The sequence below is a fragment of the Apodemus sylvaticus genome, chromosome 8, assembly GCF_947179515.1.
Source record: "Apodemus sylvaticus chromosome 8, mApoSyl1.1, whole genome shotgun sequence".
NCBI classification, from domain to species: Eukaryota; Metazoa; Chordata; class Mammalia; order Rodentia; family Muridae; genus Apodemus; species Apodemus sylvaticus.
Window position 1 is genome coordinate 105,345,879 of NC_067479.1, and position 27,044 is coordinate 105,372,922.

Below are 27,044 nucleotides of genomic sequence, written 5' to 3' on the forward strand. Positions count from 1 at the left end.
TGGTGGCATGGCTGAAGTACACTACACGGGGAAAAGCTCCTGAGATTCCAAAGCCAGATCACAGAATGTGAAACCCTCCATGCTCATTTACTAGCACTGTAGCTTGAGGCAAGTAGCTATAACCCTTTGGACCTCCATTTCTTCATCTATACAGTAGTATGGCCAGTGCATGGTGATTTCAGAAAGATAAAAATGAAGTGAACATACACGGAACCTAAAGAAGGGCAAGCATACTGTGAACTCCACACACAAAATGGTCAGTATTATTACCTACTTTCAGTTTGGGTTTTATTGCTATGAAGAGACACCATGACCATGGCAACTGTTATAAAGAAAATCTTTAATTGCAGCTGGCTTACAGTTTCGAAGGTTTAGTCCATTATCATTGTTAGGAAGCCTGGCAGCATGCAGGCAGGCATAGTGCTGGAGAAGTTGTGTGATGAGTAAATGAAATATCGGATAGCCAATGTGTATTCCATATAATGCCCTAACAAAGTAAATGCTCAAACCCCTATTGAAATGTAAAAATCCATCATACTCCCACAAGTGTGGCCAGACAGAGCAGCAAAGATAGAGCCCAGTGCATGCTTGAGAATGAACAATCACACATCCCCTATCCATGGAAGCCATGGAGCTAAATGATGCCTTTCTGTGCCCAGGTACACAGCTCCATATCATATGCAGGTTTGGGAGCAGAGCCAGCAATAGAACTGCAGACAACTAAAGGAAATTCAGAACCTTAGGGATACCAGTGCAATCTGCTTTCCTTAAGCAAAAATAATAGTGTTCTTGGTAATTCCCTTTGGGCCCATCTAACCAATGTACATTTTCAGGAAAAGAATGAAAACAATTCTTTTATTTCTTGGTGGGAATACCTTAAGCAAACCTGGTAGAAGCAGCTGAGCTCACAGCTCACTGGAAGAATATGTGCCTCGCATTTGCAAGGCCTCAGATTCCATCTTCAGCACTAGAAAAACAAAGAAAATGGCTCCAAGTGACCTACTCTTTACACCTTAAGAAAGCTTTTCATTTGAGACCAGAACTGGTGGAAGATTTTTCTTTTCAAGTACTGTTCAGGAGAGGGTCTCAGAGAGCTCTTTAACTGGGCGTGAGCACCAGCCCTCCAAATGGCCTGTGTGACACCTATGGCCTTTAGAAATGAATTCAAAATAATGATCATTGTGGTGCTTTGAATAGGAATGCCCGCCACAGACTTGTGTGTTTGAATGCTTGGCCTACAGGAAGTAGCACTATTAGGAGGTGTAGCCTTATTGGAGTAGGTGTGGCCTTGTTGTAGGAAGTGTGTCACTGTTGGGGTGGGCTTTAAATCTCCTATGCTCAAGCTATGCTCAGAGGGGAAGAGTCAGTCTTCTCAGGCTGCCTTCAGAACAAGATGTAGAACTCGCAGCTCCTTCTCCAGCACCATATCTGCCTGGATGCTGCCATGCTTCCTGTCATGATGATAATGGACTGAACCTCTGATAGTGTAAGCCAGCCCCAATTAGGTTTTCCTTTTTAAGAATTGCCATGGTCAGGGCCGGAGAGATGGCTCAGTGGTTAAGAGCACTGACTGCTCTTCCAAAGGTCCTGAGTTCAAATCCCAGCAATCACATGGTGGCTCACAACCATCTGTAATAAAATCTGACGCCCTCTTCTGGTGTGTCTGAAGATAGATACAGTGTGCTTAGATGTAACAATAAATAACAACTCTTAAAAAAAAAAAAGAATTGCCATGGTCACCGCGTCCCTTCACAGCCTAACTAAAAGAATCATAACGAAAGAAATGTTTGATCCTTGGGTGGAGTCACATGATGTCATCTATTCCTTCTTACCCGAGTGAGAAGACTGATTTACAGTGTGCTCTGGAGGTATGAAGCCACTGGTGTGTATACTTCAAGTCCCACCGTTCACCTTCCAATGCCACTACGTTGATTATCGCATCTAACAAGCAGCAGCATTTATTTGTAAAATTTAATACTTATAACGCTCGGAACAAGACTAGGTGTTATTATTGTGCCTGGTGCTGGTTGACACCTCACATAAGTTTTTAGTGCTTAAGCTCCTGGTCCTGAGATGTCAGCAACTACTCCTGAACAGAAATATCCTCACAAAGGCTCACTCAAGGTTCTTCTCCACTGATCTTGAAAGCTAAGAGTAAGCACCTTGTGGGCTCACTCTCTCCATCTGTCTCAGAAATTCTAGGTCCAGAAAGAAATCCCTAAGAACAAAGTTAACATTCTCAGACAGCTCCTCAGGTTAGGTTAGAGGATGCATATCAGCTCTACTCTGCAAGGTCACGGAGCAGGGAAAATGAGAGGCAGGTTGTACCACAAGTGATTCTTTTTTTTTTTTTTTTTTTTTTTTGAGTTTGGTTTTTCCGGGACAGGGTTTCTCTGTATAGCCCTGGCTGTCCTGGAACTCACTCTGTAGACCAGGCTGGCCTCGAACTCAGAAATCCACCTGCCTCTGCCTCCCAGAGTGCTGGGATTACAGGCGTGCGCCACCACCGCCCAGCTCCACAAGTGATTCTTGATAAGCAATTATAAACCCACTGAGGATATTTTTTATCCTATTTTCTATCCCTTGATAGCAGAGAATTCAAGGAGGAATGAAACAGTCAATATGGAATATATAAAATCCTGTGTCATGTTTAAACTCTTAGACTTTCTGGTGAGGAAAGATTGGGTCAGTTCCTCTAGCTTTATGGGTCTCATGTTCACCTGTTAAGGGATGTCCACGCCCACTTCAAGAAGCCCTTGACAGTGATGTGTGACATTATATATCGACCTACATAGTGCAAGTAAACACGAAGAACAACATGGAAGTGGAACAGAAGGAAAGGCATCCTAACTTCTAGGCTCCCTGGAGACAGCACTTTCTACAAAGATGGGGAATGCCAGCTTCATGCTTAGTGCTTGCTACAGTAAGTGCCATACCAGTAGCATGTCACCAGGGTCATGTCAGCCTCATGTAAATTAGGGTGAGTCCACACTTGGAATCCACTCCCAGTATGTGAGTAGAATTCAACAAGACTCACTTGCCGATGCCACACCCAGCGTCAACCACATAACCCTTCTCTGTGCCAAGCCCAAGGGTAGCAGCAAGGCCATCCTGGGTCACTGCCAAGGCAATAAACCACGGAGCACATTTTAAATCTCTTCTAGAAGTAAAGATAAGGAAGAGAAATTTTTTTCTGAATGAGCCAATGTTCCGACAGAGAACATTCAATAATGTCAGACACACGCTGAAGTCCCAAAATAGCTTTTTTCCCAGAGCCAAGCTTATGTGCCGGCACTCCTCAGGAAGAACTTCAAGTCTCTCATAATTCTTGGGATATAGCAATGAGCAAAGAAGAAAAGGGATTTCTTTTCTGCTTTTTTTTTTTTAAACAGAGAACTGATTAACTTCCAAGGTTAGTCCCGGGGGAAGACAATCTCCATTCCACTTGTCTTCCCATCTGTGCTCCGAACTCATTTCTTACACTGTATTTCCTGAAAGAGGTAAAAAGTCTCTTCTCAAAATCTTTTTAACTTGCTGGGCCCACACCCTTTAATATATATATAACTTTGCAGTATCTTACGGGGAAGAAGAATGAGGAAAAGAATGAGTATGAGAAAGAGTAGAAGGAGGGAGAGGAGTTCTGATAACCTGTGGCCAGCTGCACAAAGCAGAACTGACAGTGTGCTGGTCCTCAGCACAGACTTCAGGAAACTCAAATGTTGCACATCATTCTCTTCTAGCTACAGTGTAACTGGGACAAAAGCCTATCGAAGTGGATCCTGTGCACCCAGACCAGAGCTACATAAGGTAGGATGTCTCCAGCTGAGATCCCTGGATATCCACGACATAAGCAGGGGCTCCATCAAAGGGGTTAACAGACTGTTACAGGCTACCTGTGGGCTAATAAGCTCTCTGTAGGGATTGGTTAGAAGCAGTCCCACCTACCCATCAGGAAATCCCCATGTTGGAAAAAACTAGGGACCCTCCAGGTATTCTCTACTTTAGCATTTTGGAAATGAACAAAGTTACACTTGGGCATGAGTACCATGCCCCCCCCCACACACACACACACATCTTAAGAGCCAAAACTGGGCTGCTTGTGTTTTGTTTTTACATAAAAGTACAATATACTAAAGTAACCACTGTTAACTATCACCATCAATTCAGAAAAAAATGGGGGCATTTTAACACGGAAACTGAAGAGGAATATAATCCTGGACTATAAATATAGCATAGTCTTTTCTTCAACAGCAAAGGCAGCAGGCCATCCTCCATATATGAGTCTTTTTCTTTCACTCTGTCACAGATTGATGAAAACTTGGTCACCAAATAGTTCTGCTCTGTGTGTGAACAACCTTTCTACACGCTTTATGGTAGAAACTGTCAGGAAAATATGAAGTCAATTACATAAATTCTAAGACTTAAAGCTAGGTTCTGTTTGTTCTGTGACAACATAAAACTTACCCCTTTTCTCCACTGAAATAGAAAGTAAAATTAACGATAAATTTCCGTTTCCCTAGCTGGGCATCTGAAGTCAACATGGGGGACCAGTAGCTCTATGAGAATCACTGCTAAGCATGCACAGGCAGTGTTCATTCTGTATGCAAAGAGCACAGAGGTGTCATTAAGGTGGACCAAGTGACCCTTCTTGAATATATTATCCAAGACTGTCTACCCAGTGAAAGAGACCAGACCAGTCTCTGTACACAACAATAACAATAAAAATAAATACCTATAAGACCTTCCAAACGAAAAAAGAAGATAACTTTGATCACCTCCATTGTGCCTCCCCCACTGGCTACGGGGAGCACCTCTGAGTAACCAGCACAGCCACCAAACCCCACCTCCATGGGGGCATTTGAGCTGCACTCTGCAGCCACGTGAGACGTCATAAACTACCCCCATGGTGGTAATAATAAACACAGGAGGAAAAAGGTGGTGGTCCAAATACCAGATCCACCAAGGGCTTCCGACCATACAACGTTACAGAATGGAGGGAGGCTCTGACACCAGCTCCAGAGACACTCGGCTCAGTCTCCCAAGAGTGCTTTCTCTAGGCCATGAAGAGCCAACCCAAGGTTCTTCTGGATAGATGGAGGCCTAAGAGAAGAAAGATCACCAAAAGTGGAAAGTAGTTATAAGAGTCTTGTCACTCAAAACTCCCAAGCACACCAGACACCAGACTGTCTCTGGCTGTAACATCTGTGTAATCATAGCAGGTGTCTATTACATCTAGACATTTTGAGACTACTGTGTGACTCACTCTTTCCTTTCCCTATGCCATGAAACCATTAGACTTTCCAATTAGAAACAAAAGCTCAGTATGAGGCCTAGATGTCTAGGCCAACACACAAGAGAGCAGAGTATAAAATAACCCTTAGTTGGTAGTAGCCACTGAGTCTTTGGGTGCCTGTGTTCCGAGGTGCAACAAAGCCTACATACATATTGTGATCCATATAATGGGGATGTTACAGTGGTCTTCTAGACCTTGACAATACTCATGGAAATAGACATTGGGATGCTTCTCTTGGCTGTGTTTCTGAACCTGACGCCTAGCCTCCTGGGAGGTAGAGGTGACAGGTGAATAGAGAAGTGCCTAAGGCATGTGTCCTGCATCTGTTGGGCATTTCACCAATTAAAAAAATAAGTCATCTCTTTCTCTCTTGCACAACTCTGGCTTGTGAGATTGTTACTAAGCTCTGGGGTGGAGTTATCATACAGCTACAAGGACCCAGTGCTAAGTACCAAAAACTGCTCTTTGGGTCTGGAAATCCTGGGATCTGACAGCCAAGGCCCACCTTTACCAATTGCTGTGCCTACTGTGCAGGCACCGGGTAACAGAGGCACTTCACTCTGCAGAGTTACGTTCCTACAGGAGAACAGACAATGAACATTAAGATAAACAGCATGGCATGGGGAGCTACTTAGGAATGATAGAAGACAAATTGGCAGAGCTTAAAGAAAATAGCCTTGGAAGGAAATCCAGGAAAGTCTTCTCAGAAGAGCAGGCATTGCAGATGAAAAGTAAGACCGTGTAGGCCAAGCAAAGAGCAGGGGAGAGACCGCGAAGGCAGGCAACATCATCCCAAGGACAAAGGGTCTGAGCTGGAAAGGAGGGCAGCTCATTCAAGAAAAGAAAGGCCAGCGCTCTGGGCAATGGGGTACAGATCATTGACATAAGTTTGATGCAGGAATTACTTGTCACCTAGGCCTTGTCACCTGGGGTTTCGGTTTTGGGGTTTTATTGTTTTTCTTTTGTGCATATATAAAGAGAGGTAAGGGATAATACAGCAGAGATGTGATGGGATCTGACTGCATTTAAAAGAGTCCCAGGATGTTTGGTGAAGGATTGAGCCAAAAGGAGCACAGACCAAGGAAGACTGGAAGCACCATCACCTTTGTGACCTTCAGAGGTCCTATCAATACTTCATCTGAGCTGCCTGCAGCCTGCATTCAGAGTCCACACGCTCTTTGGGCTCCAGCAGACTAGAGTAAAGGTGCAGACAGTTCTGCTCAATTAGCACGTTTTCCTGCTAAACATTTCTTGTTCCTTTCTCAGAGCTAAAGCCATGCCCAGTACATGCCCATAACGGCATTCCTTTGCCAGATGCCAAGCAACCTACAAGACAGCGTAACTCTGTATCAACATGACACTGCATCCATCCCTTACAGTGGACAGAATTGAGAGGACACAGAACCTGGTCTGCACTAGGAGAGTAGTTCATCACAAGCATAGGAAACACAGGCCAAGATAAGGCTCTCCAGTCCGCTAGGAGATTTGCCAGTAGGGAAGCAGGCAGACAGGGGTCAGGTGAGTAGTAACCATGTCAGGTGAGGTCTGCTCTGACAGGGGGTCCTAAGCTTTCCTGACGTGAACTAAGTACTAGTAATGGAAGGAAGGCTTAGAGAACAAGGCCAAGGTGAAGAAACTTGACCATCTAGCTAGATTGCTGGTCTATAAGGATTCACACGAACACAGAGAAGGTTCTCCAAGGCCAGTCAGCCTTAGGTGACCTTCTGACTATCCAGAGAAACATCAATGACATCAGCCAAGATCATCTGGACCAGGCTAGAACTATCCAGCCAATTCAGACACACGTGAAGAAGGGGAAAAAAAAGGTCTACTTGCTTTAAGGTATGGTACTTTGAAGTTGTTAGTTATGCTGCAATAGCCAACTAATATTGAGAGAACTCAAAGCCAGAATCTATTGCTAATTCTCTGTAGCAAATCTCTGATGAAGCCACAGTCATGTTTGTTTCCCAATGTGAAGCAACTGAGTATTCAGTTCACTGAACAGGGGTTATGGACCTGGAGATTCCTTCTTGAAGTTAACTTTACACATCATCTAGTTAGTACGTTTTTGAAAACACCCTTCTGTCTCTGAACTTTGGTTTCGTATCTGTAATGAAAACATTGGAAGAGTTCTAAAGAACTGCCTCATCAAAGGCTCTTCACTTAAGTGGCTCTGAACTCCTCTTCATCAATCAATCTGGCATTTAACCAAAATGCATTTTTTTTTCAAAGTGAACAGCCTCCCATGCTATGGCTATGGCTATGAACAGAGTTGTAGACTCAAGAATGACGACAGTGTTGGCCCTGCTCACCAGTAGCCTGGAGCCCCTGAGCCCACTGTCTAATGAGTACAAAGGTAAAACCCAGTAGGTGACTTAAAAACAGCCAAGTGCTGACGACAAAAGAAGGTGAGACTCAGGTTCAGAACTTCCTAGAAGATAGAGGGGATATATTTCCAGCACCCCAGTGACCCTGGACTCCTGGATCCTTGCCAAGAGTTGAAGGACAAATTGAAGCAACGTGGACCCCAGCATTCTCTACACCTCTAATTACAGCTATCCTCCAAGACTCCTTCCATCAGAGAAAGAGTTGGTCATGTAACATCATCTGTAGTGGGGCCCAGAAACTATATTACCATGAAACCAGGGGGCGATGGACTTGGTGTTCCTCTCAAAGCCAGCTCGGCGAGGCAGCTGTTCCTCCTTGAACCAGCGCACAATGACTTCTCTGGAGAGTGGCCGCAGAGGTCGCTCCCAGTTCCTGCAAGGAATAAAGAAAGTGAGGGAGAAGATGGGTCAGAGAGGAAGAAAAAAGGGAAGGAAAGGGATAGGAAGGAGAAAGGGAAGAAGTCTAGTGGAAAAAGATGGCAGAGCAAGCAAAGGTGTTTGCTCCCAAGTTGGACCATGTGAGTTTGATTCCAGGAATGCACAGGCAGAGAATCGACTCTCTCAGGTTGTCCTCTGAGCTCCACATGCGTGATCTGGCATATGTATATGTGCATATGTGTTTGTGTGTGTGTGTATGTGATTGATTAATTAATTAAAGGTTTTAAAAGCATAGAATGGGGAAGGCATCTCTAATTATTCTCCCAGATTCAGAAAACACACAAGAAATTAAACTCATAAAAATCAAGCCTTTCTGCATGCTAGAATAGTCTACCTCCAAAAATCAAAAGATAAATGACAAATTGAGAAAACAGATTTGTCACAATTGTTTTCTCGAAGGAAATCCTAGATATGGATAAAGAGAGGACAAACTGAACCACAGATAGAGAAGAAAACAGCATGGCTCTTTGACATTTGTGAATTGCTTAGTCTAGCTCATAGGCACACAGGAGCACTGAAATGTACCCCCAAGACATACTTCCTCAAACATGGTCGACAGCAAAACAAGGTGGGCCGGGACGGAGGATAAGAAGATGCTAAGCAGTGGTTATCAGGCCGGTGCAGGAGGACCATTGAGTCTCAAAAGTACACAGCCCTGGAGCAAACACACTGCTTGGGAGAATATCTTTGCAGATTATGGTTGCCTAATACAAAATTATTTTCTGCAAGTTTATAGACACCCTGTTGGCACTTGCATCAAGATTTGAAATAGCAATGTCTGATAGACTGATAGAGTCTCTGATGACTAACAATAAAGCCACACTACAGGACACAAGGTGGCTACTAAAGAAAGAGAACAAGCAAGGTTGGTTGGTTGTTTGCTGGCTTGTTTTTATGTTGGTAGCTGCACAAGAACGCCCAGGGGTTAGGACGGGGTGCAGATAAGAAGCTGAGAGCAGAGGCCATGGTGGCCCGGTGAAGAGATGTACGGAGGGAAGGAATCAGATTTCTCTATGAACACCAGACCTTCTCACACCTTCTAGTTTAGGAGTCAGACATGAGGAGGGAGGGAGGGAAGGAAGGAGGGAGGGAGAGAGAGGAGAGAGGGAGGGAGGGAAGAGGGGATAAGGAGAGAAGATGGAAAGGCTGAGTCAGCTCTTAGAAGATTCTAGAGGAAAGGAATGGTGGATTATGAACAACCCCAAAGTCCAATCAGAACAAAATTAGACAAATCACATTATCTGGGGGTGAACTGACTCCTGAACATTGCCTGAGGACAAGGGAATCCCACATCTCCGCCTCACAGGAAGTAACTGTTCTGCAAGGGTGGCCAAGGGGCCTTGAGACAAGAGGCCAGATCTCAGGGCTGTACAGCAAGACAGACAGAACATGGAGAGGCTCCAGGTGACCTGTGCCTTTGGCTTTGCAAATCATGGGTTGTCACTGAAATGTCCTTGGCAAATAACTCCCCTAGGGACACAAATGTGCACAAGGACCTCCCGATCTACCCATACTAGTGTGCAAACCTGTTGTTCAAACTAGGTTCAAACCAGCTTAGAAAAGGTCCTAGCTCCAGATACTGGGCCATATTCATTCCATCTTAGGTCTTTCATTACAAGGTTTTGACCAAGGTCAAGAGTCTAAAACTATGGAAATATTTGGGGTATTTGTATATGCAAAATTTGAGGGAAAGAGGCTACACAGCTTTCTTTAGATTATCAAGGATAAGAAGAATCCTTGACCTCTGAAAGTTTAACCCCCAAATTGCAAAGTTGTTTGAGAGGTCCTGAGCATACCTTATTTCTATGTTCTGTCCATTATATAGACTGCAATGTTGAGGCCCTGGAGGCAACTGACCCACAAGTAACAAACAGAGCCTGTACTAGAACCCACAGAGCGTGTCTCGCAGGTCCATGGCTCTTCTTGGGGTACCTGTCAGGTCCCGTGAGGGGTGATGATGGACTGCTACCAGGAAGTTGGTGACAAAGTCTTGCCTCCTGCTCATGGTTCTGGCCAAGTTCTTGGAACATGGTGCTTAGACCAGCCACAGTGCCCTTCTGGATGGCTCGGAGTGAGTGGCGCCGGTACTCATCCCGGGCTCGCTGAGCACCACGGCTCCTCTCCTCATCAGCAGCCTTGGATCTACGTACTGGAAAGGAAAACAGAGCGAGCGGTTGGCCTTGCCCATAGCCCAAGCAGTGCACTGGGTAAACACAAACAGCACTGTGTACAACTTACTTGAAATCCCATGATTCCCTGGGAACTGGCCACAGAGAACCCCGTGGTCTACAAGATGTTTGGCTCCTCTAGGGATATAGCAAAGCTCTCCCAGCTGTGTGAATATGTTTTTTAAGTGGGCGTGTGTGTGTGTGTGTGTGTGTGTGTGTGTGTGTGTGTGTGTGTGTGCGCGCGCGCGGCGCGCGCATGTGTGTGTGTGTATATGTGTGCGCGCGCGTGCGTGAGTGGGTGCATTGAGTGAGTGGGTGGTACGTGCATGGGTTTGTGGGTGCATGTGAGCGTGCGTGCGTGCGTGCGAGCGTGCGTGCGAGCGAGCGTGCGAGCGAGCGAGCGTGCGTGCGTGGGTGCGTATCTGTTAAGGGAAGTTTGGGGTGGAGAAAGTGAAGGCCAAACAAAGCCTATGGAATCAAGGACTTCTGTTTAAACTGGTCATCCTGAAGTCTGATCACTTCTTGTTAGGCCTCTACCTTCCTCTAAAATCCAAGAGTTCTCAATAGAGAGCGCTGAAAGCTGACCCCAGACTTCACATTGTGCAAGATAAATGATTACACTAGCCTGGTGGACCACATACCCTTCCAAGAAGGAAAATCTTATTCTCTCTCTACTTAACGTGCATCACAGGCTCTACGGCTCTCTAGAAACCACGCTTTGTCAGAATTTGGAGGACACGGATGAGTAGTTCTAGTCTACAAGGAGTGTTTCTCCTTCACAAGTGATCTGGAGCCTTTCCTGAGAACAGATCTGGCATCTCCCAGATCCAGGCACACAGTCTGTGCCTACAGACACCAATTACAGAGAACACAACACATCGGTGTTTTGAGCTTCACAGGGACAGGTCCTTAGCCTGCTCATTACCCAACTCCGCTGTGTGGAACTGACTTGGCAGACAATATAGCGTTCTGGTTAATAAGGGCATCCGGATTGTTAGGGAGATGGCTTATGTTCGCCATACAAGAACGAAGTTTCATCCTCAACGCCCTATTAAAAACGGGCATGGTGGCATGTGCCAGAAGTCCAGCTCTAGGGAGGCAAAGACGGAGAGCCCCTGGAGCTTTCTAGCTGAATCTGTGAGCTTCAGGTGCAAGGAGAGACCATTTCCAAAGTGGAAAGTGATAGAAGAAGAAATTCAAAATAAACCACCGGTCTCAGCATGCACAGTGCAGACACACACACACACACACACACTTTAAAAATTAATGATTTTTAAACGCATTCCACGATTTGGCTCTGCATTTTACTCTAGGCTGGATAGAGAGAAGGCATAGAAGCAGACCCTTCTTTCAACCACTTTGATCAAGCTGGGGAAGGGACAGATAAATAGCACTAACCATAATGAAAATGGTCTTGAGTGTCATTTGAAAAAGGAAGTAGAAAACCAGGGCCCACAGCATCCATAATGTACAGGGTCCAGGACTGTCAAGGGAAAATTAACCGTGGCCTGGGATATTGAGGAGGTGGTCTGCTCCCACCAAAATTCATATTGGGGTGTAGGGCCTTTAAGAGAGACTGCAGTCACCTTTGTACGGCTAGATTAATTTTCCTGGGGACAGGTCAGTTCTTGGGAAACAAATGTCTAAAACAGATGAGCTCCTTTGTTCTTTCTCTGCCTCTATGTTCTCCCAGGCAGATAATAAATCTGTTTTCCTTGTGAATTACTGAGTCTTGTGAATTACAGTGAAAGACAATGAACAAGATAGTATGGAAAGAGCAATTACTTTCTAAAGAAAGGAGGTGAGGAGCCCATTTCAGGAAGAAACTCTGGGCTTCAGGGATCCAGTGACTCATCTGTAGGTCTCTGGCAGCAAGAATTCTGTGACGCCTGCTTGCACTGGAAGCAGAGGGTTAGACAGGGTCAGGAAATCCAGGATTGACTTCACCATCGTTGTGCGGTGAAGTAGTAGAAGCCTCTGTCATACAAAGACTAACAACTGCATGGAGTTTACTGTCCCTAAGAGACAATGCAGAGGGACAGACAGGTTTTGCTCCTAAACCCCTGCCTGCTATGGAACAATATTATCTTTTAGTTTTCTATCTGTGGACAATAGAGATGGTGCCACCCTTAGTCTGAGGTTGCCACGCTACTGGGTTGTTCCAGACTGGTGTCCCTTTCACTCAGTTCTCTGACACTGAGGAAACACGGAAATGTCTGCTTTCCCTCTTGGCAGAATCTGTGTAAGTGGTCACACATCTCTAGAGGTGCAACAAGGCCAGTGTTGACAGGGTGTCACCACTTCAATAATATGTTGGCCAGGTGTAGTGAGACATTCCTATACCTCCAGGACCCTAGAAGCTGAGGCAGGGGGATTTTGAGCTTCAGAATAGTCTTTATAAGAAAACCCTGTCTCAAAAACATGAATGAATGAATGAATGAATGAATGAATGAATGAATTGTATAGTTATTCATTTAGTTGTATTTAGTTGTCTACAAGTGCCAGCTCTAAGTGCACTTACAACCAAGTTATAACCCAAGCACCATATAACTCCAGGAGACCTAGTTACAGTGTCTGGACCTCAGAGAACTTACAGTCTAGTGGGGGAAACAGCACTGAACAGTGGTGCTGTGGTGGGGTGTGTGTTAGACCTCAGGGCCCCCAGAGGAGGGACATCTCATGCAGACTTGGATAGCTTCTGGAAGTGGGAAAGGTCTAAGCTGATGTCTGGGAGAGTCAAGAGATTTGACCAACAGTGGCCAACAGTAAGCTTTCTTAGTACCGTGGTCTCAGAGGCCAGAGGGAGGAGGTGTCCCTCCTGGAAAGCACAGCAGCTGAAGACATGGAAGGGAGAAAGGGCCACGTACAGACCAGGAACGTAGGACTGTTGCGTTCTAATGCTGTCTTGAAAGACAACTGGAAGCCACTAGAGGGCAGAGTTCCATCTGCACACTCTCAAGAGGTGGCTTGAGCTAAATATCACTGCAGGAAACCCAAGAATGAGAACAAAGAGGCCGAAAAATGGTAATGCCCTGAGGGAGGAAAACGGCTGAAGCAACCACACTTAAATTCAGAGAGAAAAACCGGGCAGAATCTGTAACATTAGCTTGGACTATTATTATTACTATTACTATCGTTCTTTACTTCACTTACAGGGGCATGGAGTGTGTGTAAAATTCCGAGGACAACAGTGGGACTCAGTTCTCTTTTTCACCTTATGATTCCCAAGAACTGAAGTCCGGTCATCAGCCCTGGCAGCATTTCCCTGTACCCTCTGAGCCAATCACAAGCTCCCTTGGTCGGTTTTTATACTGAGACTGAGCAGAGGGGGGCAAATCTAAAGGCTAGGTTCCTGCCTTTTAAAAATTACAGTGATTGATTGATTGATTGATTGATTGATTGATTGATTAAAAATTGATTGACTTGTGTGTGTGTGTGTGTGCACAAATGCATAGGAATGTGCATGAAGTGTGTGCACATGAGTATCTATGTGTTTGTCTATGTGTTATATATAAATATTTAATTTCTGTCATCTGTGATTTTTTTTTTTTTGGTCCTTTTGAATCAGGATCTCTCTAGCTAGCTCTGGCTGGCCTGTAACTGCTATGCAGACTTGCCCAGCCTCAAACTCATAGAGATCTGTCTGCCTCTGCCTCCTGGGTGCTAGCATTAAAGGTGTATGTCACCAAACCAAGCATCTCTCTGTGATTTTGAATAGAGAATTAAGTAACTACATTTTCTTTTCCTCACTAGAAAAGGAAGGCTTCATGGAGTTGCTTTGAGACCTCGATGAGAGGTTTGCTTCGGTCGCAGTGCGAAGTGTACATTAAACATGTTCAGGGCTCCTACTGTGGAGACTGTGTACTCTTGGACTTGAACACACCATTTAGAAACATCCCAACCTTTGGTGGAAGTGGGAAAGGGAGTGACTAGTGGGAAGGAGGGCGTTTAATCAGAACCAAGAGTTCCTACCAGGGAACGGAATAAATGAACAGGCGGGGAGAAGAGCTTCTTAGCCTCTGGACCTAATGTTTAGGGTTTGCATTTTCACAAATGTCCTGTGCCTCAGTCTGCTGGAGCCTCCACCTCCATAAACCAGTGCCTTTAGCAAGAAAACTAAAGGCTGAAAAGTGAGCATCAAAGCTTAAGAAAGCAACTGAGGCTGATGCACAGCTCAGCTGGGCCAGTGAGAGCAGCTTTCCGGGGTGTTATCAATTACCCACCTCCCTCTAGCTTAGCCTGATGCCAGACAACAGAGACTCCTGTGGTGACCCAGGCCAACTGCAGGACCCTTTTAGGATTCAAACTCTCCTGAGGACATATTGACAGAACAATGACTTCCTTGGGAAAATGAAATAAGGCTCAGGGATCTGTGAGCAAGGCCACAGGAGAAGGAAGCCCAGATAGAACCTAAATTAGGTATATAAAGGTTGAGATGAGTAGGAGTCAACATTTTAATATTGAGAAAGGCACTCAGAGTTGAGGTGGCTCCTGGGTCATGGTGGTTGAATGTGTGGTATTTTTGCAAAAGTAATAAAAACTCAGTCAAAACCATACTTCAGATTTTGATTTTTCGATCTCTTCTCAGGCATATATGTCTACATGTGTGCATGCATGTGTGTGTTCATGTGAGCATATGCTGATACTGGTCAGTGGCTCCCACCCAGCCGTGAGATCTGAGCAGATCACAGCCTATACCCTCTCAGTGGGCTCTGCTGATGAGCCAGGGTGTTCTGTAGTTTAGGGTTAAAATTCGGTCACAATTTCAACTTCAGGCTTCAGGGTCATAACTCTCATATAAGTTGAAAAACTGTGACTATGCCCAAGGAATAACAAGGAATCAGTCATTTTCCCCCTTGAGACCAACTCTTCACTGAGTTTGAGGATATGGTTCTTCCTGGTGAGAAAGGGTGGTGGTGGGAAACTGAGGCAACTACTCACCTTGTACCCAGAAATCGAAAGGCAGAGAAATGGCTGCTGCTCTACTCGCTTTCTCTTTTTCCCCTTATTACCCAGCCAGGCACAGTACCGCCCGTACCGCCCATACTCACCGTGACTCTTCCCGCTCAGTTAATCTTCTCCAGAAACACTCTCACAGATCAAACTGGGATGAACCTTACAGTGGCCTAGAGATTTGTTAATCCAGTAAAGCTTGCCCCACTGGAATCAACCATCACACACACACACACACACACACACACACACACACAGGCACGCATTCACGCAGAGGATACCAAAAGCCCTTCTCTTCTCTTGCCTTTCAACTTCTAGTTCACATTCTCCTCTGCTCCAGCCCCCTTCCAGTCCAGCACCATTGTCAAAGGCTGCCCCAGGCTCAGCCTGTCACACGCATCTAGCACTTTAGGATCGCCAATATTCAACCAAGAACCCAGATGCACTTCTTTTTAAAGAGGGTGGGGGATAGAGCTAACATCACGAGACTCCCGTGCCAGGCTTTGTGAAGTTTTCTCAGGCAGCTCCCTCAGTAACCCAGCAAGGAGTGAGATGATTGCACGTAGGAGGTTGATTTAGGGCCATAACCAAAATCACACAAGTCGGAGGTCCCAGAGTGACCAAAACTCCTACTCAAGATAGCCAAACCTCATTTACATTTTAACCTCACAGCAACAATGCTAATTTCTGGGTTCTGTAATATATATATATATATATATATATATATATATAATTTACTGGATTCTCTCAAAATCTCTAACCAACTAAATATAGTCTCCAAATCTACAACCCCACAAGTTCACAGTTGAAAAGTCATTAAACACACTGCCGTGCCTGACCTATCCAGACAGTTTCAGAGGTCAGACCTCTAAGATTTGAGCTGGGAAACTGACCTCCATTTGAGTGATATTGAGCACTGCTCCCCATCCCCCACTTTTTTCTTAGTTGGAGAATTTAATTTGACTGTTTTATCAAAACTGCTGCTTGTGATAGATTAATGGCCCACTATATCTTTCAGATTAAGTTAATTGAGTGCAGAATGGATTCGCTAGATTTGAATGACATGCTCTGAGTTCAGCTCATCATTCTTTAAGAAAGAATAATATGAGAACCTCTGGTCACGGACACGGAGCCTGAATTATCATGTATTACAAGTTTTTCAGAGGTGTTTCCATTTTCAGCGGGCACATAGCATATTGAGCTACAATCAGGCAGCTCTCAGAGGACAGAATTTCCAATCTCCAACAGCTGAAACAACAGCTCATGAGCTCTGCCGAAGCACTCCAGCCTTAGGTCCTCTCTCTTCATACAGCAGAAGTACCCCCATAGAACTTGTCTGAAGTCACTCTGGTAAGTGGCCAAGCTATGCAGCCAGTGCTTCCTGCAGGGACCTCACTGGCTTCATCTTGTGAATCTCACTGGCTTTTGTTTTAGTGCTGTCTTTCCTCCTCCTTCCACTTTCCTCTCCCTCCATTCTGAATTTAGATGAGTGGCTTCCCCTTTAGCTTTCCCCATCTTATCTTTGCAGCCTCATTTTTCACCATGGCCCATTATGAACTCCAGGATGCAGGTACATCGTGTCTTGTGCGTGCATTGTCTACTTCAGTTACAGCTACAACTACATCCAGAAACCAAGTATCTCAGAGCTGATTTTATAAAGGAGAGAGATGTAGACAGAGATAAGCAGACAGATACAAAGACAGACAAATATAGAGACAGCCAGATACAGAGACAGGCAGACAGAAACTGAGTCAAAGAGACTGAGAGAGGGTAAATACAATGGGTGCCAAGAGCAAAGGTGAATTAAGAGCTTCTGAGGATGGTGATGAAGAGAAGGACCAGAGGTTAACAGCACAAGCTGCTCTTCCAGAGGACTGGAACTGGGTTCGAAGAACATATCAAATAACTCACAACCACCTATAACTTCAGCTCCAAGGGATTCAACAATTTCTGCAGACACCTGAATCATGTACACACACACACACACATACACACACACACACCACTGGGGAAAAAATAAGTATTTTTGAAAAGGACCTCTAGACATCCTCTCCTGCAGGTGATGAGAAGAGTAGCAAATGTTCAGAATGGACTTTCTTAAAATCTTAAAAGTTGCCGGGCGGTGGTGGCACACACCTGTAATCCCAGCACTCTGGGAAACAGAGGCAGGCGGATTTCTGAGTTTGAGGCCAGCCTGGTCTACAGAGTGAGTTCCAGGACAGCCAGAGCTATACAAAGAAACCCTGTCTCGAAAAACCCAAATCCAAAAAAAAAAAATAAATAAATAAAAAAATAAAAAAAACAAAAAAAAAAAATCTTAAAAGTTAACCAAAGAAAGACAACATCGGCGGCGGCGGCGGCGGCAGCAGCGGCAGCAGTGGCTGCTCCAGCTGAAGGGCCATCAGCAGTGGAACCAAGGCGTCACAGGGACCAGTTAGGCCCTGCGCCCACGACCACTGACCTTCACTGACCAGCCGGACAGCAAGCAGCTGCAGTTGCGCGGCGCCTTTCCTGCACGGAGGCCACTTCAGAACTCGGCCTCCCACCAGTCAGGAGAGGAGGATCCATCTTGGTTCCGTACTCCAGGAATCGGACAGACTGAGGTACACAAACATAATCCGAGGCCAACACCGCGGTGGTCTGAGCCCGCGGTGGTCTGAGCCCGACGGGCGTTGGCCTGCACCCAGGCCCTGGGCGGGTCGGGGGGCCATCGGGGTGCCAACCCAACCAGGAGGTTTTTTGCCCAGGCCTGCGAGCGTGCCGCCGCCATTTTGCCTGCAGGACGACAGAGAGCTCAGGCGGGCAGACCTGTAACAGGCATAGCCTAAGGCTAACAAAGCGGGGGTCCAGGCCCCAAAAGGCACAGGACTGACCCCAAGAACTGGGCGGCTTGGTGGGCCATCTGTGAGTCAACCCGCCCAGGTGATTGTTAGCAAAGCAGACTCTCCCGGCGCTTTCAGGGAGCGCGGGCGCACACACCCGCCACCCTAGCCACCTGGCAAACCCAATTAACAGTCAAAGCCGTAGGGGAACTTTGCTCGGACCTTGGCCTCCCAGGCTTTTGCCTGGACTCAGGGACTGGGCGGCCAGGCTAACCTTGTGTGCGATAGCCCGGTTGGCAGATCGGCTGCCCAGCAGAGTGAGCGGAACTCAGGGGAGGTCACAGTAGCATACACCGTCGGCACTCCCTGGGAGTGCACACAGGCTACATCTGCTCCACAGACACAATCTGGGGCAAGGCCTCAGGCAGAAGCCCTTAGCTCTACTCTCTCCGCTTCCGGATCCAGATCAGTCTGGGCGGCAGCATTACATCTCCAAGTCCTGCAAGTGGCTAGCTGGGCTTCCGGGCGGCCAGCTGGGAGAAGTCAGTGTGCTCCAGTGAATCCAGCGGGCCCCAGCGGGAGCCTTCGGGTGCCTGCTTTGGGATCTGAACAGCCTGGGCAGCAGCACACTGTCTACAAGCAGTGCAGGAGGTAAGCTGTGCACCAGAGGCCAACTGGGAAGGGGCAGCTTGCACTGGTGAGTCCAGCACTGACAAGATAAACTAACACCAGTGAGATCTAGATGGCAAAAGGCAAACGCAGGAACGTCACTAACAGAAATCAAGGCAATATGGCAACATCTGAACCCAATTCTCCTCTACCAACATGTCCTGGATACCCCATCACACCAGTAAAACAAGATTTGGATTTAAAATCACTGGTCATGATGCTGGTACAGGAACACATGAAGGTCATACATAAAGAAATTCAGGAGACAATGGATCAAAAGGTAGAAGCCCTTGCAAGGGAAACACAAAAATCATTGAAAGAAATCCAGGAGAATACAAAAGCCAACAAGGAGGAAATGCAAAAAACACTTAAAGAAATACAGGAGAACTTTGCTCAACAGGCTGAGGCCATGAAAGACGAAACACAAAAATCTCTTAAAGAAATACAGGAGAACTTTGGTCAACAGGCTGAGCTCATGAAAGAGAAAACACAAAAATCTCTTAAAGAATTACAGGAAAACACAAACATGCAAGTGAAGGAGCTAAGCAAAACCATCCAGGATCTAAAATCAGAAGTAGAAACAACTAAGAAAACTCAAAGGGAGACAACTTTGGAGATAGAAAGCCTTGGGAAGAAATCAGGGGACAGAGATACAAATATCAACAACAGAATACAAGAGATAGAAGAAAGAATCTCAGATGCTGAAGATTCCATAGAAACCATGGACTCAATAGTTAAAGAAAATGCAAAATGCAAAAAGCTTGTAACCCAAAATATCCAGGAAATCCAGGACACAATGAGAAGACCAAACCTAAGGATTATAGGCATAGATGAGAGTGAAGATTTACAACTTAAAGGGCCAGCAAATATCTTCAATAAAATTATGGAAGAAAACTTCCCTAACCTAAAGAGAGAGATGCCCATGAATATACAAGAAGCCTACAGAACTCCAAACAGACTGGACCAGAACAGAAATACTTCCCGTCACATAATAATCAAAACACCAAATGTTCTAAACAAAGAAAGAATACTAAAGGCAGTAAGAGAAAAAGGCCAAGTAACATATAAAGGAAGACCTATCAGAATCACAGCAGACTTTTCACCTGAGACTATGAAGGCTAGAAGGTCCTGGGCAGATCTCATGCAGACTCTAAGAGAACACAAATGCCAACCAAAACTACTATATCCAGCAAAACTCTCAATCACCATAGATGGAGAAACTAAGATATTTCATGACAAAACCAAGTTTACCCAATATCTATCCACAAACCCGGCCCTAAAAAGGATAATAGGAGGACAACACCAATACAAGGAGGGAAACTTCACCCTGGAAAAAGCAAGATAGTAACCTTTCATCAAACCCAAAAGAAGTTAAGCATTCAAATTTAAAAAATAACGTCAAAAATGATAGGAAGTAACAATCACTATTCCTTAATATCTCTTAACATCAATGGACTTAATGCCCCAATAAAAAGACACAGACTAACTGAATGGATACGTAAACAGGACCCTACATTTTGCTGCTTACAGGAAACACACCTCAGGGTCAAAGACAAACACTACCTTAGAGTAAAAGGCTGGAAGACAATTTTACAAGCAAATGGTCTCAGGAAACAAGCTGGAGTAGCCATTTTAATATCAGATAAAATTGACTTTCAACCCAAAGTCATCAAAAGAGACCCTGAGGGACACTTCTTGCTGGTCAAAGGAAAAATACAAAAAGAAGAACTGACAATCCTGAACATCTATGCCCCAAATGTAAGGGCACCCTCTTTTGTAAAAGAAACTTTATTAAAACTAAAAGCACACATTGCACCTAACACAATAATTGTGGGTGACTTCAACACTGCACTTTCCTCAATGGACCGATCAGGAAAACAGAAACTAAACAGGGACACAATGAAACTAATTGAAGCTTTGGACCAATTAGATTTAACAGATATATATAGAACATTCTATCCTAAAACAAAAGAATATACCTTTTTCTCAGCACCTCATGGTACCTTCTCCAAAATCGACCATATAATTGGTCACAAGACAGACCTCAACAAATATAAGAAGATCGAACTAATCCCATGCCTCCTATCTGATCACTATGGAGTTAAAGTGGTCTTCAATAGCAACAGAAACAACAGAAAGCCCACATACACGTGGAAACTGAACAATACTCTACTCAATGATACCTTGGTCAAGGAAGAAATAAAGAAAGAAATTAAAGACTTTTTAGAACACAATGAAAATGAAAACACAACATACCCAAATCTATGGGACACAATGAAAGCAGTGCTAAGAGGAAAACTCATAGCCCTGAGTGCCTCCAAAAAGAAAATGGAGAGAGCATACATTACCAGCTTAATGACACACCTGAAAGCCCTGGAACAAAAAGAAGCTATTTCGCCCAGGAGGAGTAGAAGGCAGGAAATCATCAAACTCAGGGCCGAAATCAATCAAGTAGAAACAAAGAGAACCATACAAAAAATCAACAATACCAGGAGCTGGTTCTTTGAGAAAATCAACAAGATAGATAAACCCTTAGCCAGAATGACCAAAGGGCACAGAGAAAGTATCCAAATTAACAAACTTAGAAATGAAAAGGGAGATATAACAACGGAAACTGAGGAAATCCAAAAAATCATCAGATCCTACTACAAGAGCCTATACTCAACACAACTGGAGAATCTGGAGGAAATGGACAATTTCCTTGACAGATACCAAATACCAAAATTAAATCAGGACCAACTAGACCATCTAAACAGTCCCATAATGCCTAAAGAAATAGAAGGAGTCATAGAAAGTCTTCCAACCAAAAAAAGCACAGGACCAGATGGCTTCAGTGCAGAATTCTACCAGACCTTCAAAGAAGAGTTAACACCAATACTCTTCAAACTATTCCACAAAATAGAAACAGAAGGAACACTACCCAATTCCTTCTACGAAGCCACAATTACGCTGATACCAAAGCCACACAAAGATCCAACAAAGAAAGAGAACTTCAGACCAATTTCCCTTATGAACATCGATGCAAAAATACTCAATAAAATTCTTGCCAACCGAATCCAAGAACACATCAAAACGATCATCCACCATGATCAAGTAGGCTTTATCCCAGGAATGCAGGGTTGGTTCAATATACGGAAATCCATCAATACAATCCACTACATAAACAAACTCAAAGAACAAAACCACATGGTCATTTCATTGGATGCTGAAAAAGCATTTGACAAAATTCAGCATCCCTTCATGCTTAAAGTCTTGGAGAGAACAGGAATTCAAGGCCCATACCTAAACATAGTAAAAGCAATATACAGCAAACCGGTAGCCAGCATCAAACTAAATGGAGAGAAACTTGAAGCAATCCCACTGAAATCAGGGACCAGACAAGGCTGCCCCCTTTCTCCTTATCTTTTCAATATTGTACTTGAGGTACTAGCTCGGGCAATTCGACAACATAAGGAGGTCAAAGGGATACAAATTGGAAAGGAAGAAGTCAAACTATCATTATTTGCAGACGACATGATCGTCTACCTAAGTGACCCAAAGAACTCCACTAGAGAGCTCCTACAGCTGATAAACAACTTCAGCAAAGTGGCAGGTTATAAAGTCAACTCAAGCAAATCAGTGGCCTTCCTATACTCAAAGGATAAGCAGGCTGAGAAAGAAATTAGGGAAATGACCCCCTTCACAATAGCCACAAACAGTATAAAGTATCTTGGGGTGACTCTTACCAAACATGTGAAAGATCTGTATGACAAGAACTTCAAGACTCTGAAGAAGGAAATGGAAGAAGACCTCAAAAAATGGGAAAACCTCCCATGCTCATGGATCGGCAGAATCAATATAGTTAAAATGGCCATTTTGCCTAAAGCACTATACAGATTCAATGCAATACCCATCAAAATCCCAACTCAATTCTTCACAGAGCTAGAAAGAGCAATTATCAAATTCATCTGGAACAACAAAAAACCCAGGATAGCTAAAACTATTCTCAGCAACAAAAGGAAATCTGGGGGAATCAGTATCCCTGACCTCAAGCAATACTACAGAGCAATAGTGTTAAAAACTGCATGGTATTGGTACAGTGACAGACAGGAGGATCAATGGAACAGGATTGAAGATCCAGAAATGAACCCACACACCTATGGCCACTTGATCCTCGACAAAGAGGCTGAAAACATCCAATGGAAAAAAGATAGCCTTTTCAACAAATGGTACTGGTTCAACTGGAGGTCAGCATGCAGAAGAATGCGAATTGATCCATCCTTGTCTCCTTGTACTAAGCTCAAATCCAAATGGATCAAGGACCTCCACATAAAGCCAGACACTCTGAAGCTAATAGAAAAAAAACTGGGGAAGACCCTTGAGGACATCGGTACAGGGAGAAAGTTTCTGAACAGAACACCAATAGCGTATGCTCTAAGAGCAAGAATTGACAAATGGGACCTCATAAAATTACAAAGTTTCTGTAAGGCAAAGGACACCATCAAGAGGACAAATCGGCAACCAACAAATTGGGAAAAGATCTTCACCAATCCTACATCAGATAGAGGGCTAATATCCAATATATATAAAGAACTCAAGAAGTTAGACTCCAGAAAACCAAACAACCCTATTAAAAAATGGGGTACAGAGTTAAACAAAGAATTCTCACCTGAAGAACTTCGGATGGCGGAGAAGCATCTTAAAAAATGCTCAACTTCATTAGTCATTAGGGAAATGCAAATCAAAACAACCCTAAGATTTCATCTTACACCAGTCAGAATGGCTAAGATTAAAAATTCAGGAGACAGAAGGTGTTGGAGAGGGTGTGGAGAAAGAGGAACACTCCTCCACTGCTGGTGGGGTTGCAAATTGGTACAACCACTCTGGAAATCAGTCTGGCGGTTCCTCCGAAAACTGGGCACCTTACTTCCAGAAGATCCTGCTATACCACTCCTGGGCATATACCCAGAAGACTCCCCACCATGTAATAAGGATACATGTTCTACTATGTTCATAGCAGCCCTATTTGTAATTGCCAGATGCTGGAAAGAACCCAGGTATCCCTCAACAGAAGAGTGGATGCAAAAAATGTGGTATATCTACACAATGGAGTACTATTCAGCCATTAGAAACAATGAATTCATGAAATTCTTAGGCAAATGGATGGAGCTAGAGAATATCATACTAAGTGAGGTAACCCAGACTCAAAAGGTGAATCATGGTATGCACTCACTAATAAGTGGATATTAACCTAGAAAACTGGAATACCCAAAACATAATCCACACATCAAATGAGGTACAAGAAGAAAGGAGGAGTGGCCCCTGGTTCTGGAAAGACTCAGTGAAACAGTATTCAGCAAAACCAGAACGGGGAAGTGGGAAGGGGTGGGTGGGAGGACAGGGGAAGAGAAGGGGGCTTGCGGGACTTTCGGGGAGTGGGGGGGCTAGAAAAGGGGAAATCATTTGAAATGTAAATAAATTATATCGAATAAAAAAAAAAAAAAAAGACAACAAAAAAAAAAAAAAGTTAACCAAAAGCATGAAAAAATACAGGAAGCACTTATTCAAAAAGCAAGGGTTCAACCCAAATAAGGAGTTTAAATTTCCACCAAGAACCCCCAAGACTAGATGTCCTCACTGGTGAATTCTACCAAATATTTAAGCAAGAACTCTAATTCTTCCCAAATATGGAAAAAGGAAATACTTCCCACCACTTCTCATGCACTGACACCCATATTACCTTAAAACCTAACCTAGTCTTCCAACAATGTAAGAAGGCACAGTCCCATCTCCATTATGAATATTAACACAAAAATCCTCAACAAAATGTTCACATACCACGACTGGAAAGTTGGTTCAGTTGGTAAAGTACCTGCTTGGCAACTATGAGGACCAAAGTTTGGATTATTGGCATCTATGTAAAAGCTAGATATAACAACATGCGCCAGGAACCTCAGAATGGGAGAGGGATAGTGAGTGGGGGCAGGCAGAGGCTTGGCATCTTGGCACACACTGACAGCCCAAAGTAGCTAGTCAGGGAATCTCCAGGTTCATGGAGAACCTGCCTCAAAAAATTAAATAAGAAAAGAGGAAGATAACCACCACCAGACATCTACATTTCCCTTATACATGTATCTGCGCACGCACATGCACACACACACACACACACACACACTAAACCTTGTAACAAATATTTTGAGAGATTATACCCTATAAATGAGAGTTATCCTAGGAACACAAGACTGACGTCAATCCATAACTCAAACATAGAAGGTACTATATTAGTAAAGAGCAAAAACGCATTATTATCACCACAGGTGCAGAAAGCCTTAATACCCCCAACATAAAATGAGGGAAAGGAGCCGTCTCAACCTGGTGAAGGTTATATGTGAAAAACCCACAGCATCACACTTGCCCATTAAAGAAGAATGAGCTCTTCCCCTATAACCAGAGAAGGATGTCTGGCTTTGCTACTTTACTCCTACTCAGTACTGCAAGTTCCAGCCAGAACAGTTCACAACATGGGGCAATCAAATCAAAACAAACAAAAACAACAAGACAGAAAATGCCAAAAGGAAACAAAAAGACCAGGAAATACAAAATACTATGTTCTGGGGAGCCAGGAGACTCCACAGCCTTCTGTGCATAGCCCAGCAGGAGAGAGAGAGAGGGAGATCTCCCAGCAGTGCTTTCACTTTTGAGCTCAGAGGAGTAAGACTTACAGGCCCACAGGAGGAATAAACTCCAGCCAGAGACAACAATACCAACTAGCATGAGATGGCAAAAGGCAAGAACAAGAACCCTACCAACAGAAACCAAGCTCACATGGCAACATCAGAACCCAGTTCTCCCACCACAGCAAGTCCTGGATAACCCCAACACACCAGAAAAGCAAGAGTTGCATTTAAAATCATATCTCAGGATGCTGATAGAGGGCTTCAAGAAAGACTTAAATAACTCCCTTAAAGAAATACAGGAGAACATCAGTCAATAGGTAAAAGCCCTTAAAGAGCAAACACAAAAATCCCTTAAAGAAATACAGGAGATCATGGGTCAACAGGCAGAAGCCCTTAAAGAAGAAATACAAAAGTCCCTTAAAGAATTACAGGAAAACACAAACAATCAAGTGAAGGAACTGAACAAAATCATCCAGGATCTAAAAGTGGAAGTAGAAACAACAAAGAAATCACAAAGTGAGACATCTCTGGAGATAGAAAACCTTGGAAAGAATTCAGGAGTCATAGATGCAAGCATCAACAACAGAATACAAGACATAGAAGAAAGAATCTCAGGTGCTGAAGATACCATAGAAAACATGACTCAACAGTCAAAGAAAATGCAAAATGCATAAATCTGGTAACCCAAAACATCCAGGAACTCCAGGACACAATGAGAAGACCAAACCTAAGGATTATAGGTATAGAAGAGAGCGAGGATTTACATCTTAGAGGCCCAGTAAATAACTTCAACAAAATTGTAGAAGAAAACTTCCCTAATCTAGAGAGAGATTCCCATGAACATACAAGAAGCCTTCAGAACTCCAAACAGACTAGACCAGAACAGAAAGTCCTCCTGGCACATAATAATCAAAACACCAAATTCACTAAACAAAGAAAGAATATTAAAAGCAGTAAGGGAAAAAAAGGCAAGTAACTTATAAAGACAGACCTATCAGAATCACACCAGTCTTCTCACCAGAGACAATGAAAGCTAGAAGATCCTGGGCAGACCTCATACAGACCCTAAGAGAACATAAATGCCAGCTCAGGCTACTATACCCAGCAAAACTCTCAATCATCATAGATGGAGAAACCAAGATATCCCATGATAAAGCCAAATTTGCACAATATTTGTCCACAAATCCAGCCCTACAAAGGATAATTGATGGAAAATGCCAACACAAGGAGGGAAACTACACCCTGGAAAAAGAAGAAAGTAATCTTCCAACAAACCCAAAAGAAGATACCCACACATAAAAACATAAAAATAACATCAAAAATAACAGGAAACAACAATCACTATTCCTTAATATCTCTTAACAACAATGGACTCAACTCCCCAATAAAAAGACATACACTAATGAAATATTTCTCATGTAAATGTTCAATTTTATCAGAAAATACTTGTAATTCCCCTTTTAATTAATTTAGTATTTTTATGTCTACCAGTTTTATCTGCATTATTTTTTCATGATAATCTTCCATTTTAATATGTTTCTATATACTTCCTCTATTTTATCAGAAATGTTTTCAATGTAAATCTTTGATTTTATCACAAATGTTTCTAATTCCACCTTCAATTAATTTAGAAAGAGTTTTTATATTTACCATTTTAT

General features: G+C 43.9%; 1 protein-coding gene across 1 annotated transcript in view; it reads right to left on the reverse strand.

Annotated features, from left to right (window-relative positions):
- The window catches only part of Sh2d4b (SH2 domain containing 4B), a 100,702-nt gene that overhangs the window by 22,019 nt on the left and 51,639 nt on the right, over window positions 1-27,044 (reverse strand). The window contains exons 5-6 of the mRNA XM_052190203.1: window positions 10,051-10,267; window positions 7,929-8,053 (exon numbers count right to left, since the gene is read on the reverse strand). Of these exons, the coding sequence (XP_052046163.1) occupies window positions 7,929-8,053; window positions 10,051-10,267 (342 nt within the window). The remainder of the gene's footprint in view (window positions 1-7,928; window positions 8,054-10,050; window positions 10,268-27,044) is intronic.